We start from the raw sequence: 16,724 nt of genomic DNA, 5'->3' as shown, positions 1-16,724 counted from the left end.
GCCTCAATGTAGAATACATAATATAGACATCATTTGGCAAATGGTGGAAAAAATATGCATTGTGACATAACACAGATACTGTATTTGAATCTAGCTTTTATTAGTCCTATACCATTAGTGAAACTTTCTGTATACTTTCATCAGAACTTCTAACTAACCCCTGTCTGTTCTCTTCTCCTCTTGCAACCTTTTCCTTGGTCCCAGTGGCTACTACAAAAAGCAAAGCTAGAGGTGAGTTTTCATTTTCATGCCTGATTTGCACTGCATGTACTTTGCAGCACCTATTCTATTATGATTACTATTAATCATGCAAATTTGCTAAATTTGCATGTCAATAGATTTGCATGTTTCCGTTGAAAATTTGAAGGCATGGATATTCATTTTTGATTGAACCATATTTTGCATTTCCGTTTGGTCTTTTGAAAATAATTTAAAGTTCTAAATTTCTAAGCAATAATTGCATCTTAAAATATGAAACCTGTTTTATTTCTAGGAAATTGCTGCCAAGTTAGAGGAATTATGTTGCAAGAAAAGCATGGCATCTATCTTAATTGTATAACATTAAGTTTGTATTTGTATAAACTGAATTTGTGTAAAGTTTATGCATTGTTAAAGTTTATACACCAAACATACATAGCTGCCAGGTTTGTTAAATATCACTCCTAATTAAATTAATAAAAGTTTCCATTGATATAAAAATGACGGTGCACGCTAATGGGAAAAAAATGAAACAGAAACAGAAAATATCACCTGTATACCAAGCTATTAAATGAAGATACATTAAACAAATAACATTTCTCCTACAGTCTAGTTTACAACTTTAGCAAATTTAATTCTGCAACTTCTTTGCAAACCACTGGATGGCATTCTCACTGAAACCCTGGCCAAATTTTCTCTGTTAACAATGGCTACTGTTGATGGAAGAAAAGTCCCACTATATTATATGGAGTATTTGCTTCTTCTTTTTCCTCATTATAAGCTGATGGACTGAGGATACTCATGAAGTTAACTTTACCATAGACCTGACAATGATTTCCTTTTGCTTTCTAATATTATTAGATATTTTTAGTTTGCCTTGATCACACCTAACATAAATGGAGGACATATTTATAACCTTAATTATTCTGCTTAGTGAAATATAGAAGAGCACTTCAATAACGGTTCAAAGTTTCACCTCTCCACTTGTGACTGATTCAAGAGGGAGGTGCTTGTTTCTGATTCTCAGCCAAGGGATCCAGCATTGTCTGAGAGATACTTCTATCATCATGTGGCAAGCATTAAAATACAGAAAACAGTAACATTCTCACCAAAGTGGTACTGATTTATCAACTCACATTTGCATGCTTTTGAACTAGATTGGCAGGAGCTGAGGAGAGTAATGGAGCTCATTCCATTGCACGGCACTCGGATTTCGAACCTGGGTTGTCAGGTATCCAGCTGACAAGCTCGGCAACTTAACCACAATACTAATATGGTAGTAATGGCTGGGGCTATTTTTTTAAAGCTTCTTCCACAGTGACACTGAACCATCAACAGCAGCAGCAGCAACAACAATAGCCACACATAAATTTCATTTGTGCAACATAGGCCAATAAGTCTGCTTTTGCCAAAGACTCCAAGATTAGAGGATTGAAGCTAAATTAAATATGCAACTTTGTTTCATCTCAGTATAGTGTTCCAAGAGCACAGACCTCTTCTGCTTGATTTAGATGGTTTCATCTCCCTTACCTCCCACTGCCTTGTTCCCTTCCTGATCATATCTTGTGGATAATAAGAATGATACAATTTGAGCTTCCAATTCCAGATAGTCTTAACTAACCATAAACAGTCAAGCAGAAAGAATTTAGAAGAATGTTGACATCTGTTCTGTTGGGAGCATTACATGATGTAAAAACCTTTACTTAATATGGAGACAGATGGACAGTTAAACAGCTTAAGGGTTTCTCAGCCATGTATTAGAGAACCAAGATAAAAAAACAACAACAATCAGAAAGACAATTTATTGATTATAGATATTGTCACATTGTAAGGGCTTAAACAAAAATGAGAATATGCTGTAGGACAGGGTTTTTCAACCAGTGGTATGGGTACTACCTGTGGTACATTGGCACCTGGCAGGTGGTATGTGACCATCCTAGAAAAGTGGTAGCAGGGGAGGGGAATGAGCTGAACCGGTGGCAGCACCGCACAAGCCTGAGCAAGAGATGGCTGGAGCTGCAGGGCTGTCAGGGCTCAGCGGAAGTGCCAGGATCAGCACTTCTTCAAGGCTATCAGGACTCAGCAGAAGCTCCAGGATCAGCGGCAGGCTCCAGCTGGAGATCGGTGCTGATCCTGGTGCTTCTGCTGAGCCCAGAAGAAGCACCAATCAGCTGGAATGTTGCAGCATCCCCAGGGTCTTGTGATTTACATTCAGATGCTTGGCAAGTGATTCATATTTATGATGGTCACAGTGTCCCAGGGTCATGTGAAGTGACCAAAACCTTCTGCAACCACCCAGCAGATGGGGGGAATAAAAACCAAACACCCCCGCTGTCAATCCTCAACAGAAATGCTCACAAGAATGAAAACCTCGGACGGGAGGAAGAGCGCCACCGGGCAGGGAGGTGACTTGCTTGGCTGTAGCTTGGGGGGCACTTTTTTCAGTGCCATTGTAACTTCGAAGTCACTAAGCAAACTGTTGTAAGTCGAGGACTACCTGTACTTCATCACCACTTTTTTCCTTTTTTGGGGGTTATCAAGTTTTTGACACCTTGCTAGGCGACTGGTGGTACTCGGATGTTGCCATATCCTAAAAGTGGTACAATGGGTGAAAAGGTTGAAAAGCCCTGCTGTAGGAAAAAGAAAAAAAGCTTTAGCTACTCTAAAATCTTTTCTGTCTGATGCCTCTGCCACCCTCATTTTGCTTCTTGTAACCCCTCCTCCTCTTCCTCCTCCTCCTCCTCCTCCTCCATTTACTATTCCCCCTTCTATGTCCTTTCTTAAATACACTAGGACATGGCAATCAGAACTAATTGCCAAGCTTCCAGCAGAGACAGTAACAGCTTAATTCATATACCCTTTTTAAATTTTAGTTAAAACAAAAAAAATATTAATCCTGGGTTGGTTCTTTGATTTCTGCACCCATCCTATTTAAAAGCAAAAAAAAACAAATGGAAATTTAATGTGAATGTAACACATTGCATTATGTTTATGACAGAAAGGAAGTTATGAGAAAGTGATAAACAAAAGACATACATTTAGAGGAGCCCAAAGGGATTAATCTAGTAGAGATATCTCTGTGATATCTGGTTAGATTTGTAAGGTCCAGCTTTCAATAATCAACTTATGCATGAAGATTGTTAATATGAGAATCCAAGAGGGCATTCCAAAAATTAGATTATTTTTTTTAAAAAAAAATATTTTTCATTTTCTTGTACAATGATCTCTGCCTTTTAACAAATATGTTTCTTGTTGAAAAAAAAGTTTTGTGTGCATGTGTTTAAAACTGACTTAGCCTATGTAATATTTGAGAGAATATAAACAAATTGTATAAAGGAATTAAAGGAATATTTTAAATTATTCCAGGGAGAATTCTCACATGAAATGCATCCCTACATCTAATTCTCACTTTCCTTTACAGCTTGGAATCTTCTCTTAATTAGGGACTTAAAAGTGCCCCATTTCATAATTTTGTATCACTATTGTTAAATGTCTATACAAACCAAACTATAAACTTTATATAAAATAACTGGATTTTTAACAATAAAAGCAAAAATAAAACAATATTGTTTTTATGGCTAATCTATGGCAGTTCAAAAATTAGTGGGAAAGATGCTTCAGATAAATGATAATATAATTACATTTTCTGTTCTGTTTCTATTTACTTGGAAATCTTATAATATAAATCCAGTTTTTTTAAAAAAAAATCGGTTCCATATAAATTGAATTGGATTTCTTCAGACTTGAACTGTGAAGCTTTTTCATGTCACATTGTTGTTGTTGTTGTTGTTAGCTGCGAAGTCTTGTACGACCCATCACAACCCTATGGACAACGTTCCTCCAGGCCTTCTTGTCCTCTACCATCTTCTGGAGTCCATTTAAGTTCACGCCTACTGCTTCAGTGACTCCATCCAGCCACCTCATTCTCTGTCGTCTCCTTCTTCTATTGCCCTCAATCTTTCCCAGCATTAGGCTCTTCTCCAGTGAGTCCTTCCTTCTCATTAGGTGGCCAAAGTATTTGAGTTTTAGCTTCAGGATCTGGCCTTCTAAAGAGCAGTCAGGGTTGATCTCCTCTAGGACTGACTGGTTTGATCACCTTGCAGTCCAAGGGACTCGCAGGAGTCTTCTCCAGCACCATAGTTCAAAGGCCTCAATTCTTTGGCGCTCAGCCTTTCTTATGGTCCAACTTTCACTGCCATACATTGCAACTGGGAAGACCATAGCCTTGACTATACGCACTTTTGTTGACAGGGTGATGTTTTTGCTTTTTAGTGTCCTGTCTAGATTTGCCATGGCTTTCCTCCCCAGGAGCAAGCATCTTTTAATTTCTTGGCTACAGTCCCCATCTGCAGTGATCTTGGAGCCCAGGAAAATAAAATCTGTCACTACTTCTATTTCTTCCCCATCTATTTGCCAGGAGTTGAAAGGGCCGGATGTATTATATGTATATAGTTCATTTAATGTGTTAACGCAATCGGTTCGCAACATAAGGGAAAACGTTTGACAGCCGAACATGAGGTAAAGTGTTTGACAGCCGAACACGAGGGAGTTTTGACAGCTGTCAAAACTCCCGACTTACGCAGGCGCACTAGTTGACAGCTTTCAGCTGTCAAAGCAACACATGCCGCCTGCACGAGGAACCGAACTGTCAGGCGTTCCGCGGAGCTGATTGGAGCAGAAGCAAAGCGGGAAAAAGACTGGCCGGCGATTGGACCAGACGACCGGCGCCAGACTATAAAAAGCCGAAAGGCTTGTTCGCTCTGTTCTAATAAATCTGTTAACGTTACCAGCTGTCTTGAGTGGTCTGTTCCAGCCACTTCACTGGCGACGAAGGTGGGATCCGCTTCCAGAGCTGAAGTCACGGCCAGGAAGAGTCCTCGGCCGGCAGAGCTAGTCACTGGAAGTTTTAACTTCCACAGCGAAGCGGACCACCGAGCCCAGACAGCATGGCAAATTTCGGACGAGTGAGGGAATTCGACACTCACCACCCCGAGCAATGGGAGTCGCATCTGGGGCAGGTCGAGGGGTTCCTCCTCGTCAGCAAGATTACAGATGACAGAGCCAAAGCAGCAGCACTTCTCTACATCAGCGGTCCACCCGTCTACGATGCTGCTGTCGGGCTATTCAGCCCCGTGCCGATCAGAGAGGTTCCATATTCCGAACTCGTCGACCGGCTCAGCAAGCACTACATGCCGGCCCGCTCAGAACTGTACTGGCGGGTACAGTTCGCCCAGCGAAGGCAGCGGCCGGATGAAGCCGCAAGCGACTTCATCGCGGGAGTCCGGCACGCTGCACGGAGCTGTAACTTCCCAGACTTAGAAGACCGGATCCGGGACCAAGTGGTCATCGGCCTGAGAGACGAACGCCTCAAGAAAAAAATCACGTCAAAGCCGGAGATGACACTCGCCCAGGTCTCCCGAGAGATCTTGGCGTATGAAGATAACCACAAGAAGACCCTCAACCGGACAGCAATAGAACCTCAAGGCAGCATCCATCAGGACGAAGCATCTTTCAGCGACGAAGAGTCCATAGACCTGACAGACACCGACGCGATACAACGACGAATGGAGAGAAGGCAATATAGACGAAGTGACAACAACGAGCGTCCCAACCCAAGAAACTTCACCTCAGCTCTAAGAGAACAACGAAACCCCTGCGCCAGCTGTGGGGGCAACCATGCCCGGGCAAATTGCCGGTTCCGGAGCGCTAAATGCCATAATTGTGGCAAGACCGGCCACATTAAACCCGTCTGCAGAGGCCGTCCCCGTGACAACCTGCATGAAGTGGAGGCGATTCCCCCAGGTACGATCACCCACCGAGCCAGTAAGGGAAAGCCCCCAGAGGTATTAGTGGAAACAGTAGGTGAGGTGCACAACTTGAGCCCTAAGGTAAAAATTAAAACTAAGCTACAGGGAGTTTTTTGTGACATGGAGGTGGACTCAGGTTCAGCGGTAACCCTAATTTCGTTAAAAACGTTTAGGGAAATCTGCAGGCACAGTAAAAAAACAATACCGTTAGAAAACCCACAGGTCCAGTTAGCAGACTACCAGAAAACACCGATCCAACTCAAGGGCAAGGCTAGGGTCTGGGTAGAGTACAAAAAGTTCAAGGGACCTCTAGAAGTAATAGTCACCCAAGGGGATCGCACTAATCTAATAGGGTTAAACTGGTTCAGCCCCTTAGGAATCGCCATTACCGGCGTCAATGCAGTACAAACGTCAAACCTCGAGGCCGTCTGCAGAAAATACGCAGACGTTTTCGACGGTTCCTTAGGCAAATATACAGGCCCGCCCATTGCTCTTAACTTAAACCCCGCCATACAACCTATCAAAATTAGGGCCAGGAGGGTTCCCTTCGCCCTCAAAAAATTGAGGACGAACTGGAACGCCTTGTCAAGCTGGGAGTGCTAGAACCTACTGATGGGGGCAGTTGGGAAACCCCCATCGTAACACCAGTAAAACCTAATGGTCAAATCAGAATATGTGCAGACTATAAGGGGACCCTAAACTTAGCGCTCAATGCCCACTCTTACCCCATTCCAGCAGTACGGGACGTCCTAGCTTCTATTCGCTCCGGCGCCATTTTTGCGAAATTAGACCTCACGCAGGCGTATTTGCAGTTGCCTGTGACCGATGACACCGCGGTCGCCCAGACAATTGTCACGCACCGCGGAGCATTTAAAGTGACAAGACTGCAATTTGGTATCTCGACCGCCCCTGGCATATTCCAAAGCATTATGGAAAAAACATTAAAAGGAATTCCCGGGGTCTCCCCTTACTTTGACGATGTACTCATCGCCGGAGAAACAGAAGCCATTCTAGCTGACAGGCTGTCAGCTGTCCTAGAGCGATTCAGAACTGCCGGATTTAAACTAAAAAGAGAAAAGTGCTCTATAGGAGTTCCCTCTACGGAATTCCTGGGGTACAAAATTGACGCCCAGGGCATCCACCCCACAAACGACAAACTGAAAGCCATTCAAGCAGCCCCCAGCCCCAAAAACAAACAGGAACTACAGGCGTTTTTAGGACTATTAAATTTTTATCACGCCTTCCTCCCCCACAAAGCTACTATTGCAGAGCCCCTGCATAGGTTATTAGACAAGGGAAGCCCCTGGACCTGGGCAAAGGTGCACGAGAATAGTTTTCAGTCACTAAAGACCATTATTTGTAAAAGCTCCACCATCACCCTATTCCAAGAGGACGCCCCTATCTGCATCGTGTGCGATGCGTCCCCATACGGAATAGGTGCCGTCTTGAGCCACCTGGACCAGGACGACACTCAAAGACCCATCGCATTTTATTCCCGGACCCTAACTAAAACAGAAAGAAATTACGCTCAAATTGATAGGGAAGCTTTAGCCATCGTCGCCGGAGTTAAAAAATTCCACGACTATCTGTATGGCAGACCCTTCACTATATTCACTGATCACAAACCCCTATTAGGCATTTTTACCTGGGACAAAACAACCCCACAAATATTATCCCCGAGAATCCTGCGCTGGTCAACCTTTTTATCAGCATACTCCTACAAATTAGTATACAAGCCAGGCAGGGAACTAGGACATGCAGACTGTCTAAGCAGGCTCCCTATACAACGCCACGACCCAGATCCAGCACCCGCCGGCAACGTATTGGCTATCAACGAATTACCAGAATTCCCCCTGACAGCAAAAATCATTGCTGACAACTCCGCAAAGGATAAAACACTCAGCAGGGTCCTGCAATGGGTCACAATAGGATGGCCACACAAATGCCCAGAGGAAACGTTCCGCCCCTTTTTTTCAAAACAACTAGAACTAACCTCCCATTTAGGCTGCCTACTATGGGGAAATAGAGTGGTAATACCACACACTAACATACAGCAAACGTTAAAAACCCTGCACGAAGGGCACCCGGGAATGGTGAAAATGAAGCTACTTGCTAGAAGTTATGTATGGTGGCCAGGAATCGATAAGGACATAGAACAACACGTGGGAGGATGCTATACGTGTCAAGTAACGAGAAGCGAACCACCCCATGCCCCAGTCCATAAATGGGAAACAACAAAAAACCCATGGTCCCGTATCCACCTAGACTTTGCGGGACCAATTCGTGGGCAAAATTTCTTAATAATTGTAGATAGTTTTTCCAAATGGCTCGAGGTGATACCCCTAAATAAAATAACAACTTACTCCACCATTCAAGCACTTAGAAAAGTTTTCGCAACCCATGGCCTTCCAGACGTCATAGTCTCAGATAACGGCCCACAATTCACCTCTCGTGAATTTCAGATGTTCGCTTCGAGGAACTGTATTAGACTGGTGACGTCAGCGCCCTTCCACCCGTCGACTAATGGCATGGCAGAAATTATGGTGCGGTCAACTAAAGAGGCACTTAATAAATTCATAAAAGGGAACTGGCACCGACGCCTCAGCCAATTTCTCCTTGCCCAACACACCACACCCGGCACCACCACGGGGAAGTCACCAGCTGAGCTACAATGGGGACGGAGGCTAATAACGAGACTAGACAGACTGCATCCTGATAGAACTGCTAATGACCAAGAACTTCCAACATCCGCACCACGAACCTTCACCCCAGGCCAAAGCATCTGGGCACGAAATTACATAGGCAACCAAAAATGGATTCAAGGGGTCATAATAAAGCAAACCGGACCCATCTCATACTTAATTCATTCAGACACACATGGCCAACTACGGCGACATGTAGACCAACTACGAATCCGCAAGCCACAAAACACACCCCCACCATCCCAACAACCCCCTTTGCCCCCCCTCATACCAAGTATTCCGCCAACCGAGGAGGCCCAGCCACAACAACCACGGGCGGAAGGAGAACTCGGAAACGAAGCTGCCCCACGACGGTCCAGCAGATCGAGGAAACCACCGGGTTACTTACAGGACTATGAATGGGCAGGGAGCAACAAACCAACACACGGGGGTGGAAACGATCCAGGGGAAGGGTAAGGGGTGTATTATATGTATATAGTTCATTTAATGTGTTAACGCAATCGGTTCGCAACATAAGGGAAAACGTTTGACAGCCGAACATGAGGTAAAGTGTTTGACAGCCGAACACGAGGGAGTTTTGACAGCTGTCAAAACTCCCGACTTACGCAGGCGCACTAGTTGACAGCTTTCAGCTGTCAAAGCAACACATGCCGCCAGCACGAGGAACCGAACTGTCAGGCATTCCGCGGAGCTGATTGGAGCAGAAGCAAAGCGGGAAAAAGACTGGCCGGCGATTGGACCAGACGACCGGCGCCAGACTATAAAAGCCGAAAGGCTCCTGTTATTGTTCGCTCTGTTCTAATAAATTTGTTAACGTTACCAGCTGTCTTGAGTGGTCTGTTCCAGCCACTTCACCGGATGCCATGATCTTGGTTTTCTTAATGTTAAGTTTCAACCCAACTTTTGCACTCTCCTTCATCACCCGCAACAAGAGGCTCTTTAGTTCACTTTCTGCCATTAGAGTGGTATCATCTGCATATCTTAGGTTGTTGATATTTCTCCTGGCAATCTTAATTCCAACTTCTGATTCATCTAGCCCTGCCTTTCTCATGATGTGCTCTGCACATAAGTTAAATAGGCAGGGCGACAGTATACAGCCTTGCCAGACTCATTTCCCAATATTGAACCAATCAATGGTTCCGTGTCCAGTTCTCACTGTTGCTTCTTGACCCGCATATAGGTTTCTCAAGAGACAAATAAGATGGTCTGGTACTTGCATCTCTTTAAGAACTTGCCACAGTTTGTTGTGATCCACACAATCAAAGGCTTTGGCATAGTCAATGAAGCAGAAGTAGATGTTTTTCTGGAACTCCCTAGCTTTCTCCATGATCCAGTGTATGTTGGCAATTTGATCTCTAGTTCATCTGCCTCTTTGAAATCCTGCCTGTACTTCTGGTAGTTCTTGATCCACATACTGCTGGAGTCTAGCTTGTAGGATTTTTAGTTCTTCTTCACTTTCTGCCATTAGAGTGGTATCATCTGCATATCTTAGGTTGTTGATATTTCTCCTGGCAATCTTAATTCCAACTTCTGATTCATCTAGCCCTGCCTTTCTCATGATGTGCTCTGCACATAAGTTAAATAGGCAGGGCGACAGTATACAGCCTTGCCAGACTCATTTCCCAATATTGAACCAATCAATGGTTCCGTGTCCAGTTCTCACTGTTGCTTCTTGACCCGCATATAGGTTTCTCAAGAGACAAATAAGATGGTCTGGTACTTGCATCTCTTTAAGAACTTGCCACAGTTTGTTGTGATCCACACAATCAAAGGCTTTGGCATAGTCAATGAAGCAGAAGTAGATGTTTTTCTGGAACTCCCTAGCTTTCTCCATGATCCAGTGTATGTTGGCAATTTGATCTCTAGTTCATCTGCCTCTTTGAAATCCTGTCTGTACTTCTGGTAGTTCTTGATCCACATACTGCTGGAGTCTAGCTTGTAGGATTTTAAGCATAACTTTGCGAAATGAGTGCAATGGTATGATAGTTTGAACATTCTTTGGCACTACCTTTCTTTGGAATTGGAATGTAAACTAATCTTTTCCAATCCTGTGGCCACTGTTGAGTTTTCCAAATTTGCTGGCAAATTGAGTGTAGCACTTTTACTGCATCGTCTTTTAAGATTTTGAATAGCTCAACTGGAATACTGTCACCTCCACTAGCTTTGTTGTTGCTCAGGTTTTCTAAGGCCCACTTCACTTCACATTCTAGGATGTCTGGCTTGAGGTCAGTGATCACCTCATCGTGGTTATCAGGGATGTTAAGCTCGTTTTGTATAGTTCTGTGTAATTTTGCCACTTCTTAATCTCTTCTGCCTCTGTTAGGTCCCTGCCATTTTGGTCCTTTATCATGCCCATTTTTGCATGAAACGTTCCCTTCATCTCTCAAATTTTCTTGAAGAGATCTCTGGTCCGCCCTATTCTATTGTTTTCTTCTATTTCTCTGCACTGTTCATTTAAGAAGGCATTCTTATCTCTTCTAGCTATTCTCTGGAATTCTGCATTCAATTGGGCATATCTTTCTTTTTCTCCCTTGCCTTTCACTTCCCTCCTTTCCTCAGCTATTTGCAAAGCTTCCTCAGACAGCCATTTCGCTTTCTTGCATTTCTTTTTCTTTGGGATGGTTTTAGTTGCTACCTCTTGTACAATGTTGCAAACCTCTGTCCATAGTTCTTCAGACACTCTGTCTATCAGATCTAATTCCTTAAATCTATTTGTCACCTCTACTGTATATTCAACAGGAATATGATTTAATTCATACCTGAGTGGCCTAGTGCTTTTCCCTACTTTCTTCAGTTTAAGCCTAAATTTTGCAATGAGAAGCTCATGGTCTGAGCCACAGTCAGCTCCTGGTCTTGATTTTTTTTGACTGTATAGAGCTTCTCCATCTTTGGCTGCAGAGCACATAGTCAATCTGATTTCTGTGTTGACCATCTGGTGACGTCCATGTGTAGAGCCATCTCTTGGGTTGTTGGAAAAGAGTGTTTGTTATGGCCATCGTATTCTCTTGACAAAATTCTATCAGCCTGTGCCCTGCTTCATTTTGTACTCCAAGGCCAAACTTGCCTGTTATTCCAGTTATCTTTTGGCTTCTTACTTTAGCATTCCAATCCCCCATGATGATAAGGACATCATTTTTTGGTGTTAGTTCTATAAGGTGCTGTAGGGCTTCATATGACTAGTCAATTTCATCCTCTTCAGCACCGGTGATTGGGGCATACTGTAGACTTGGACTACTGTGATATTGAATGGCTTGCCTTGGATTCGAACTGAGATCATTCTGTCATTTTGGGGATTGTATCCCAGTATTGCTTTTCCTACTCTTTTATTTACTATGAAGGCTACTCCATTTCTTCTGGGGGATTCTTGCCCGCAGTAGTATACCTGATGGTCATCTGAATTAAATTCACCTTTTCCTGTCTATTTTAGTTCCCTGATTCCTAAGATCTCGATGTTCAGTCTTGTCATCTTTTTTTTTTACCATGTCCAGCTTGCCTTGATTCATGGATCTTACATTCCAGGTTCCTATGGAGAAAAAAAATCTTTACAGCATTGGACTTTCCTTTCACCACCAGATACATCCACAGCTGAGCATCCTTTCGGCTTTGGCCCAGTCCCTTCATTCTTTCTGACGCTACTAGTACTAGCCCTCTGCTCTCCCCAGTAGCATATTGGACACCTTCCGACCTGAGGGGCTCATCTTCCAGTGTCATATTGTTTTGCTTTTTGGTACTGTCCATAGGGTTTTCATGGCAAAGATACTGGAGTGGGTTGCCATTTCCTTCTCCAGTGGATCATGTTTTGACAGAACTCTCTGCTATGACCTGTCCGTCTTGGGTGGCCCTGCACGGCATAGCTCATAGCTTCACTGAATTACGCAAGCCCCTTCACCACGATAAGGCAGTAATCCATGAAGGGGTATGTCACATTACCCACAGTTTACACTGAATTTTCAGATTAACTTTAGACTAAAGAGAGATATGTGATTGATAATTCCCAACACTTGATATAAGTATTCTAACAAAATTGTGTTTAATAAATATAATCAGTGCCTAATGGGTGCAGTGATTAGAATGCAGTATTAGAGGAAAATCCTGCCCACAGCTTGGGGTTAGATCCTGAAGGGCTCAAGGTTGATTCAGCATTTCATCCTAGAGGACCTAGATTGTTGTGGGCAATATGCTGACTCTGTAAACTGCTTAGAGAGTGCACTGTGAATCTTAAGTGCTATTGCTATTGCTAATGAGTCCTCTAAATTCAATCTACACTAGTAGTGGTATAGGTAAAAATTTAGCCACACTGTAATACACCACTAATCACTTCTTATAAATATATCTGAAAGATTTCTGACTGATTCATATCATATCAAACATAGTAAATTATCAGCAGTAGCCTTTTAAAAAGCTACATCTGACATTTGCATTCTTGCATGATATGTTTAAAAGGGACGCGGTGGCTCAGTAGGTTAGGACGCTGAGCTTGTCAATCAGAAGGTCGGCAGTTTGGCGGGTCAAATCCGAAGTGCCGCATAGCAGAGTGAGTGCCTGTTACTCGTCCCAGCTTCGGCCAACCTAGCAGTTCGAAAGCACGTAAAAATGCAAGTAGAAAAATAGGGACCACTACGGTGGGAAGGTAACAGCTTTCCATGCACCTTTGGCATCTAGTCATGCCGGCCACATGACCACGGAGACGTCCTCGGACAAATGCTGGCTCTTCAGCTTTGAAACAGAGGTGAGCACCGGCCCCTAGAGTTGGAAACGACTAGCACACATGTGCGGGGGAACCTTTACCTTTTTATGAGATGTTTAAGATATACTGTATAATATAATTAATAATCTTTGTAAGTCAGATAAAATATTTCAGAAAAGTGAAACTTCAAATATTGTTGTGTTTTGTAATGAGTAATTATCCTGGTGCTTCATTTGTTCTAGCAGAAACATGTTTAAAAAGGATACATGAATTAATTTTTCTTTATCTCAGTGAAACAGTGCACGAAAAATGACAGAATTGTACAAATAAGTCTGGTAATTTTTATATGTTTATACAATTTTATAGCCTCACCTGGAACAGAATCTGGAGGCAGCATGTTCCATCTTGACTTTATGATTAGAAGCAACTGGTCAATTTGTTTTGAAAGAAGTGGTTTCTTGCACATGCTAAGCAAAGCCGCTCCACTGTTTAAAAGCAAAAGGGTGTTTCTCTTCATCAAAGTGCTTTGAAGGGATGCTTTAATTTAACCTTTGTTGAAGTAAAGTATCTTTTGAAACTCTGTACTGCCTTAATACTTAAAGTCACAAGCCTACTCTTGATCTTTGTTCCCCATTAAACTGTAATGTATTACTGCATCATTGAATGCCTAAAATCATCATTATAGATGCTTATTTGGTAATAATTTGGTTTATGAATTTGTATTTTATGCTGCTATGTGTGCCTATTCAGATGTAAATTTTGCTGAGAAGCAAATTTTAGGCTGTTGGTTAGACATATATGTATATCCATATAATGAAAATTACATATCAGAAACTGCTGTTTCTGAATTCAAGTTATGTAATTGTTGATTGATCAGAATGTAATTGTTGATCCAATCCAAATATAGATTCAATGAATAGGTAAGCTTTGTGTTCTTTTTGTGTGAAACAGAAAGTGAGGAATTATGAGAAGAAATAAATAGATAGTAGGAAAAATATTTTTATGATATGTACTTGTCATAATGGCCAATTGTTTCCTTCTCTACAAGTAATTCTCAAAATCTCAAAGAACAGATTGAGTATTTGTAAGAACTATCATAATTTCTGAGAAAGAATGAAAATGTTGGATTATATGAAGGATGTATGATTATTGGATTCAGATTTTTGGGAATCAAGTGGGAAAAAGGGAGCAATGCTTTTCCTTCAAAGCATCAATCAACCTGGACAAATGTCAACAGAATTTAGTTAATGGTAGTAATAAGACAATCATAGAAGATGCATGCATAAAATAGAAGTATGCAAAATTTGAATCCAGGTTGTAGAAGGAGTGACTAGAAGTGTCATGGGACATCATTTCTGTAGCTTGCAGCTGCACTTTAAAGTTAATGTACCATTTCTGCAATTTATATGATAGTAGTATAGGCTGAGAAAAATATACATTTGAGTTGAAAAAGAAATGAGGACATAATGCACTGTTGTAATAGAAAACCAGTAGTTTCACAATTGGGATGATAAAATGACAGACAAATTTTCAGTAAGAAAATATACATTTGACTATTTAAAACTTCATAAGAAAACCAGTTAAGTACAAACCACTCTGTACTACTAAAGGTGGACCAAAGGTATAATGTCTAATAGTTGGCACATATACTTGTACTGAGTAAAATGCTAGACTATGTACAAATTATTAGAAAATGCTTTATACATGAAGAGGTACTTCAAAATATACAAATTTTCCTGAGATTATGACCACATATGACTTGCAGCATCCCCATGGTTACATGATCAAAACTCAGAAGCTTGGCAACTGGCGTGTATTTATGATGGTTGTAGTGTCCCATGATTATGTGATCACCCAAGGTTATGTAATCACCACAAGAAGAGATTGGATAACAATTTGATTGAAATGTATAGTGTTTCCTGCCTGAGCAGGGGGTTGGACTAGAAGATCTCCAAGGTCCCTTCTAATTCTGTCATCCTCTCCTCTCTTCTCCTCTCTTCTCCTCTCTCCTCCTCTTCTCCAGCCTTCTGATTAACAAAGTAAAATGGGAAAGTCAAATTATCTTAACAACTGTGGCAAGAATGGTTGTAACATGGGGAAAACAACTTAACAACTCTCTTGATTAGCGATAGAAAGTTTGGGATCAAGATGGTCGTAAGTCAAGTACTACCTGTGTGAGATTGTTCATCAGAAGTAGATTTATTTTTTTTTTAAAAAAAGTGTCCTATGCTTGAAACCAGACTTCTCCAATATAAATGTTTTCCAAAAATATATTTGGAAAACATTCCTAGAATACCATGGACAACCATGAAAACAAAGAAATAATTGAAGAAATCAATCACATGCTTTTACTGTGACATAAATGACCGGTCTTGAATATGTTACTTTGGACACATTACGTCAAATCCTAGAGAAGTATATAATGTTGAGAAAAATAGAAGGAAACAGAAGACAACCAGTAAAAAGGTGAATGGACTTGTTCACAGTGGCAATAGAATTACAGATTCACTAAGAGACAACACCAACTTGACAGCACATAATCAATCAGTTGCACTAGTATACAAGTACACCGTACTATTCTTCCTCCAACTGATGTTTGAAAACACTTTCTTACCACAACCTCTTTTCAGATGGAAAGAAAGAAACAAAGATTTTGATTTAATTCTGTTTCATTAAGAAGAGGGTTAGGTTACTGCATTGGCTTTGGTGTTGTGATAATATGTTTTCAACAATTGTTTAACTATATGAAAAATATACTTTCTGATCATAAACATCATACATTCTATTCAGAATAGAAACATGACATGGCTAATCATTGGAGCCCAGTGTCTAATAGTAAGGTAGGTAAAGGTAAAGGTTCCCCCGCACATGCGTGCTAGTCGTTTCCGACTCTAGGGGCTGGTGCTCATCTCTGTTTCAAAGCCGAAGAGCCAGCGCTTGTCTGAGGATGTCTCCGTGGTCATGTGGCTGGCATGACTAAACGCCAAAGGCGCACGGAACGCAGCTACCTTCCCACCGTAGTGGTCCCTATTTTTCTACTTGCATTTTTACGTGCTTTCGAACTGCTAGGTTAGCAGAAGCTGGGATGAGTAACAGGTGCTCACTCTGCTACGCGGCACTCAGGATTCGACCCGCCAAACTGTCGACCTTCTGATTGACAAGCTCAGCATCCTAACCCACTGAGCCACCACTTCCCTCCCAGTGTCTAATAGTACAAGGTACAAAATCAACAGACCTTCAAGAAATCTTAACAGAGTTGGCTACTCATTTTGCAACATAAGGAATCTAGAATTTAATGGTACAGTTTTTTGTTCTGCAGCATACAAAATG

General features: G+C 42.0%; 1 protein-coding gene and 1 long non-coding RNA gene across 3 annotated transcripts in view; one reads left to right on the top strand and one right to left on the bottom strand.

Annotated features, from left to right (window-relative positions):
• The window catches only part of CADM2 (cell adhesion molecule 2), a 377,294-nt gene that overhangs the window by 194,756 nt on the left and 165,814 nt on the right, over positions 1 to 16,724 (top strand). For both annotated transcript variants that reach the window (XM_083362037.1, XM_083362038.1), the window contains exon 2: positions 205 to 231. In XM_083362037.1, coding sequence (XP_083218163.1) covers positions 205 to 231 — 27 coding nt within the window. The remainder of the gene's footprint in view (positions 1 to 204; positions 232 to 16,724) is intronic.
• The window catches only part of LOC310640000, a 154,558-nt gene that overhangs the window by 107,052 nt on the left and 30,782 nt on the right, over positions 1 to 16,724 (bottom strand). The window lies entirely within an intron of this gene.

The sequence above is a fragment of the Vipera ursinii genome (assembly GCF_947247035.1).
Source record: "Vipera ursinii genome assembly, chromosome: 4".
NCBI classification, from domain to species: Eukaryota; Metazoa; Chordata; class Lepidosauria; order Squamata; family Viperidae; genus Vipera; species Vipera ursinii.
This window is presented reverse-complemented; position numbering and strand designations above follow the sequence as displayed.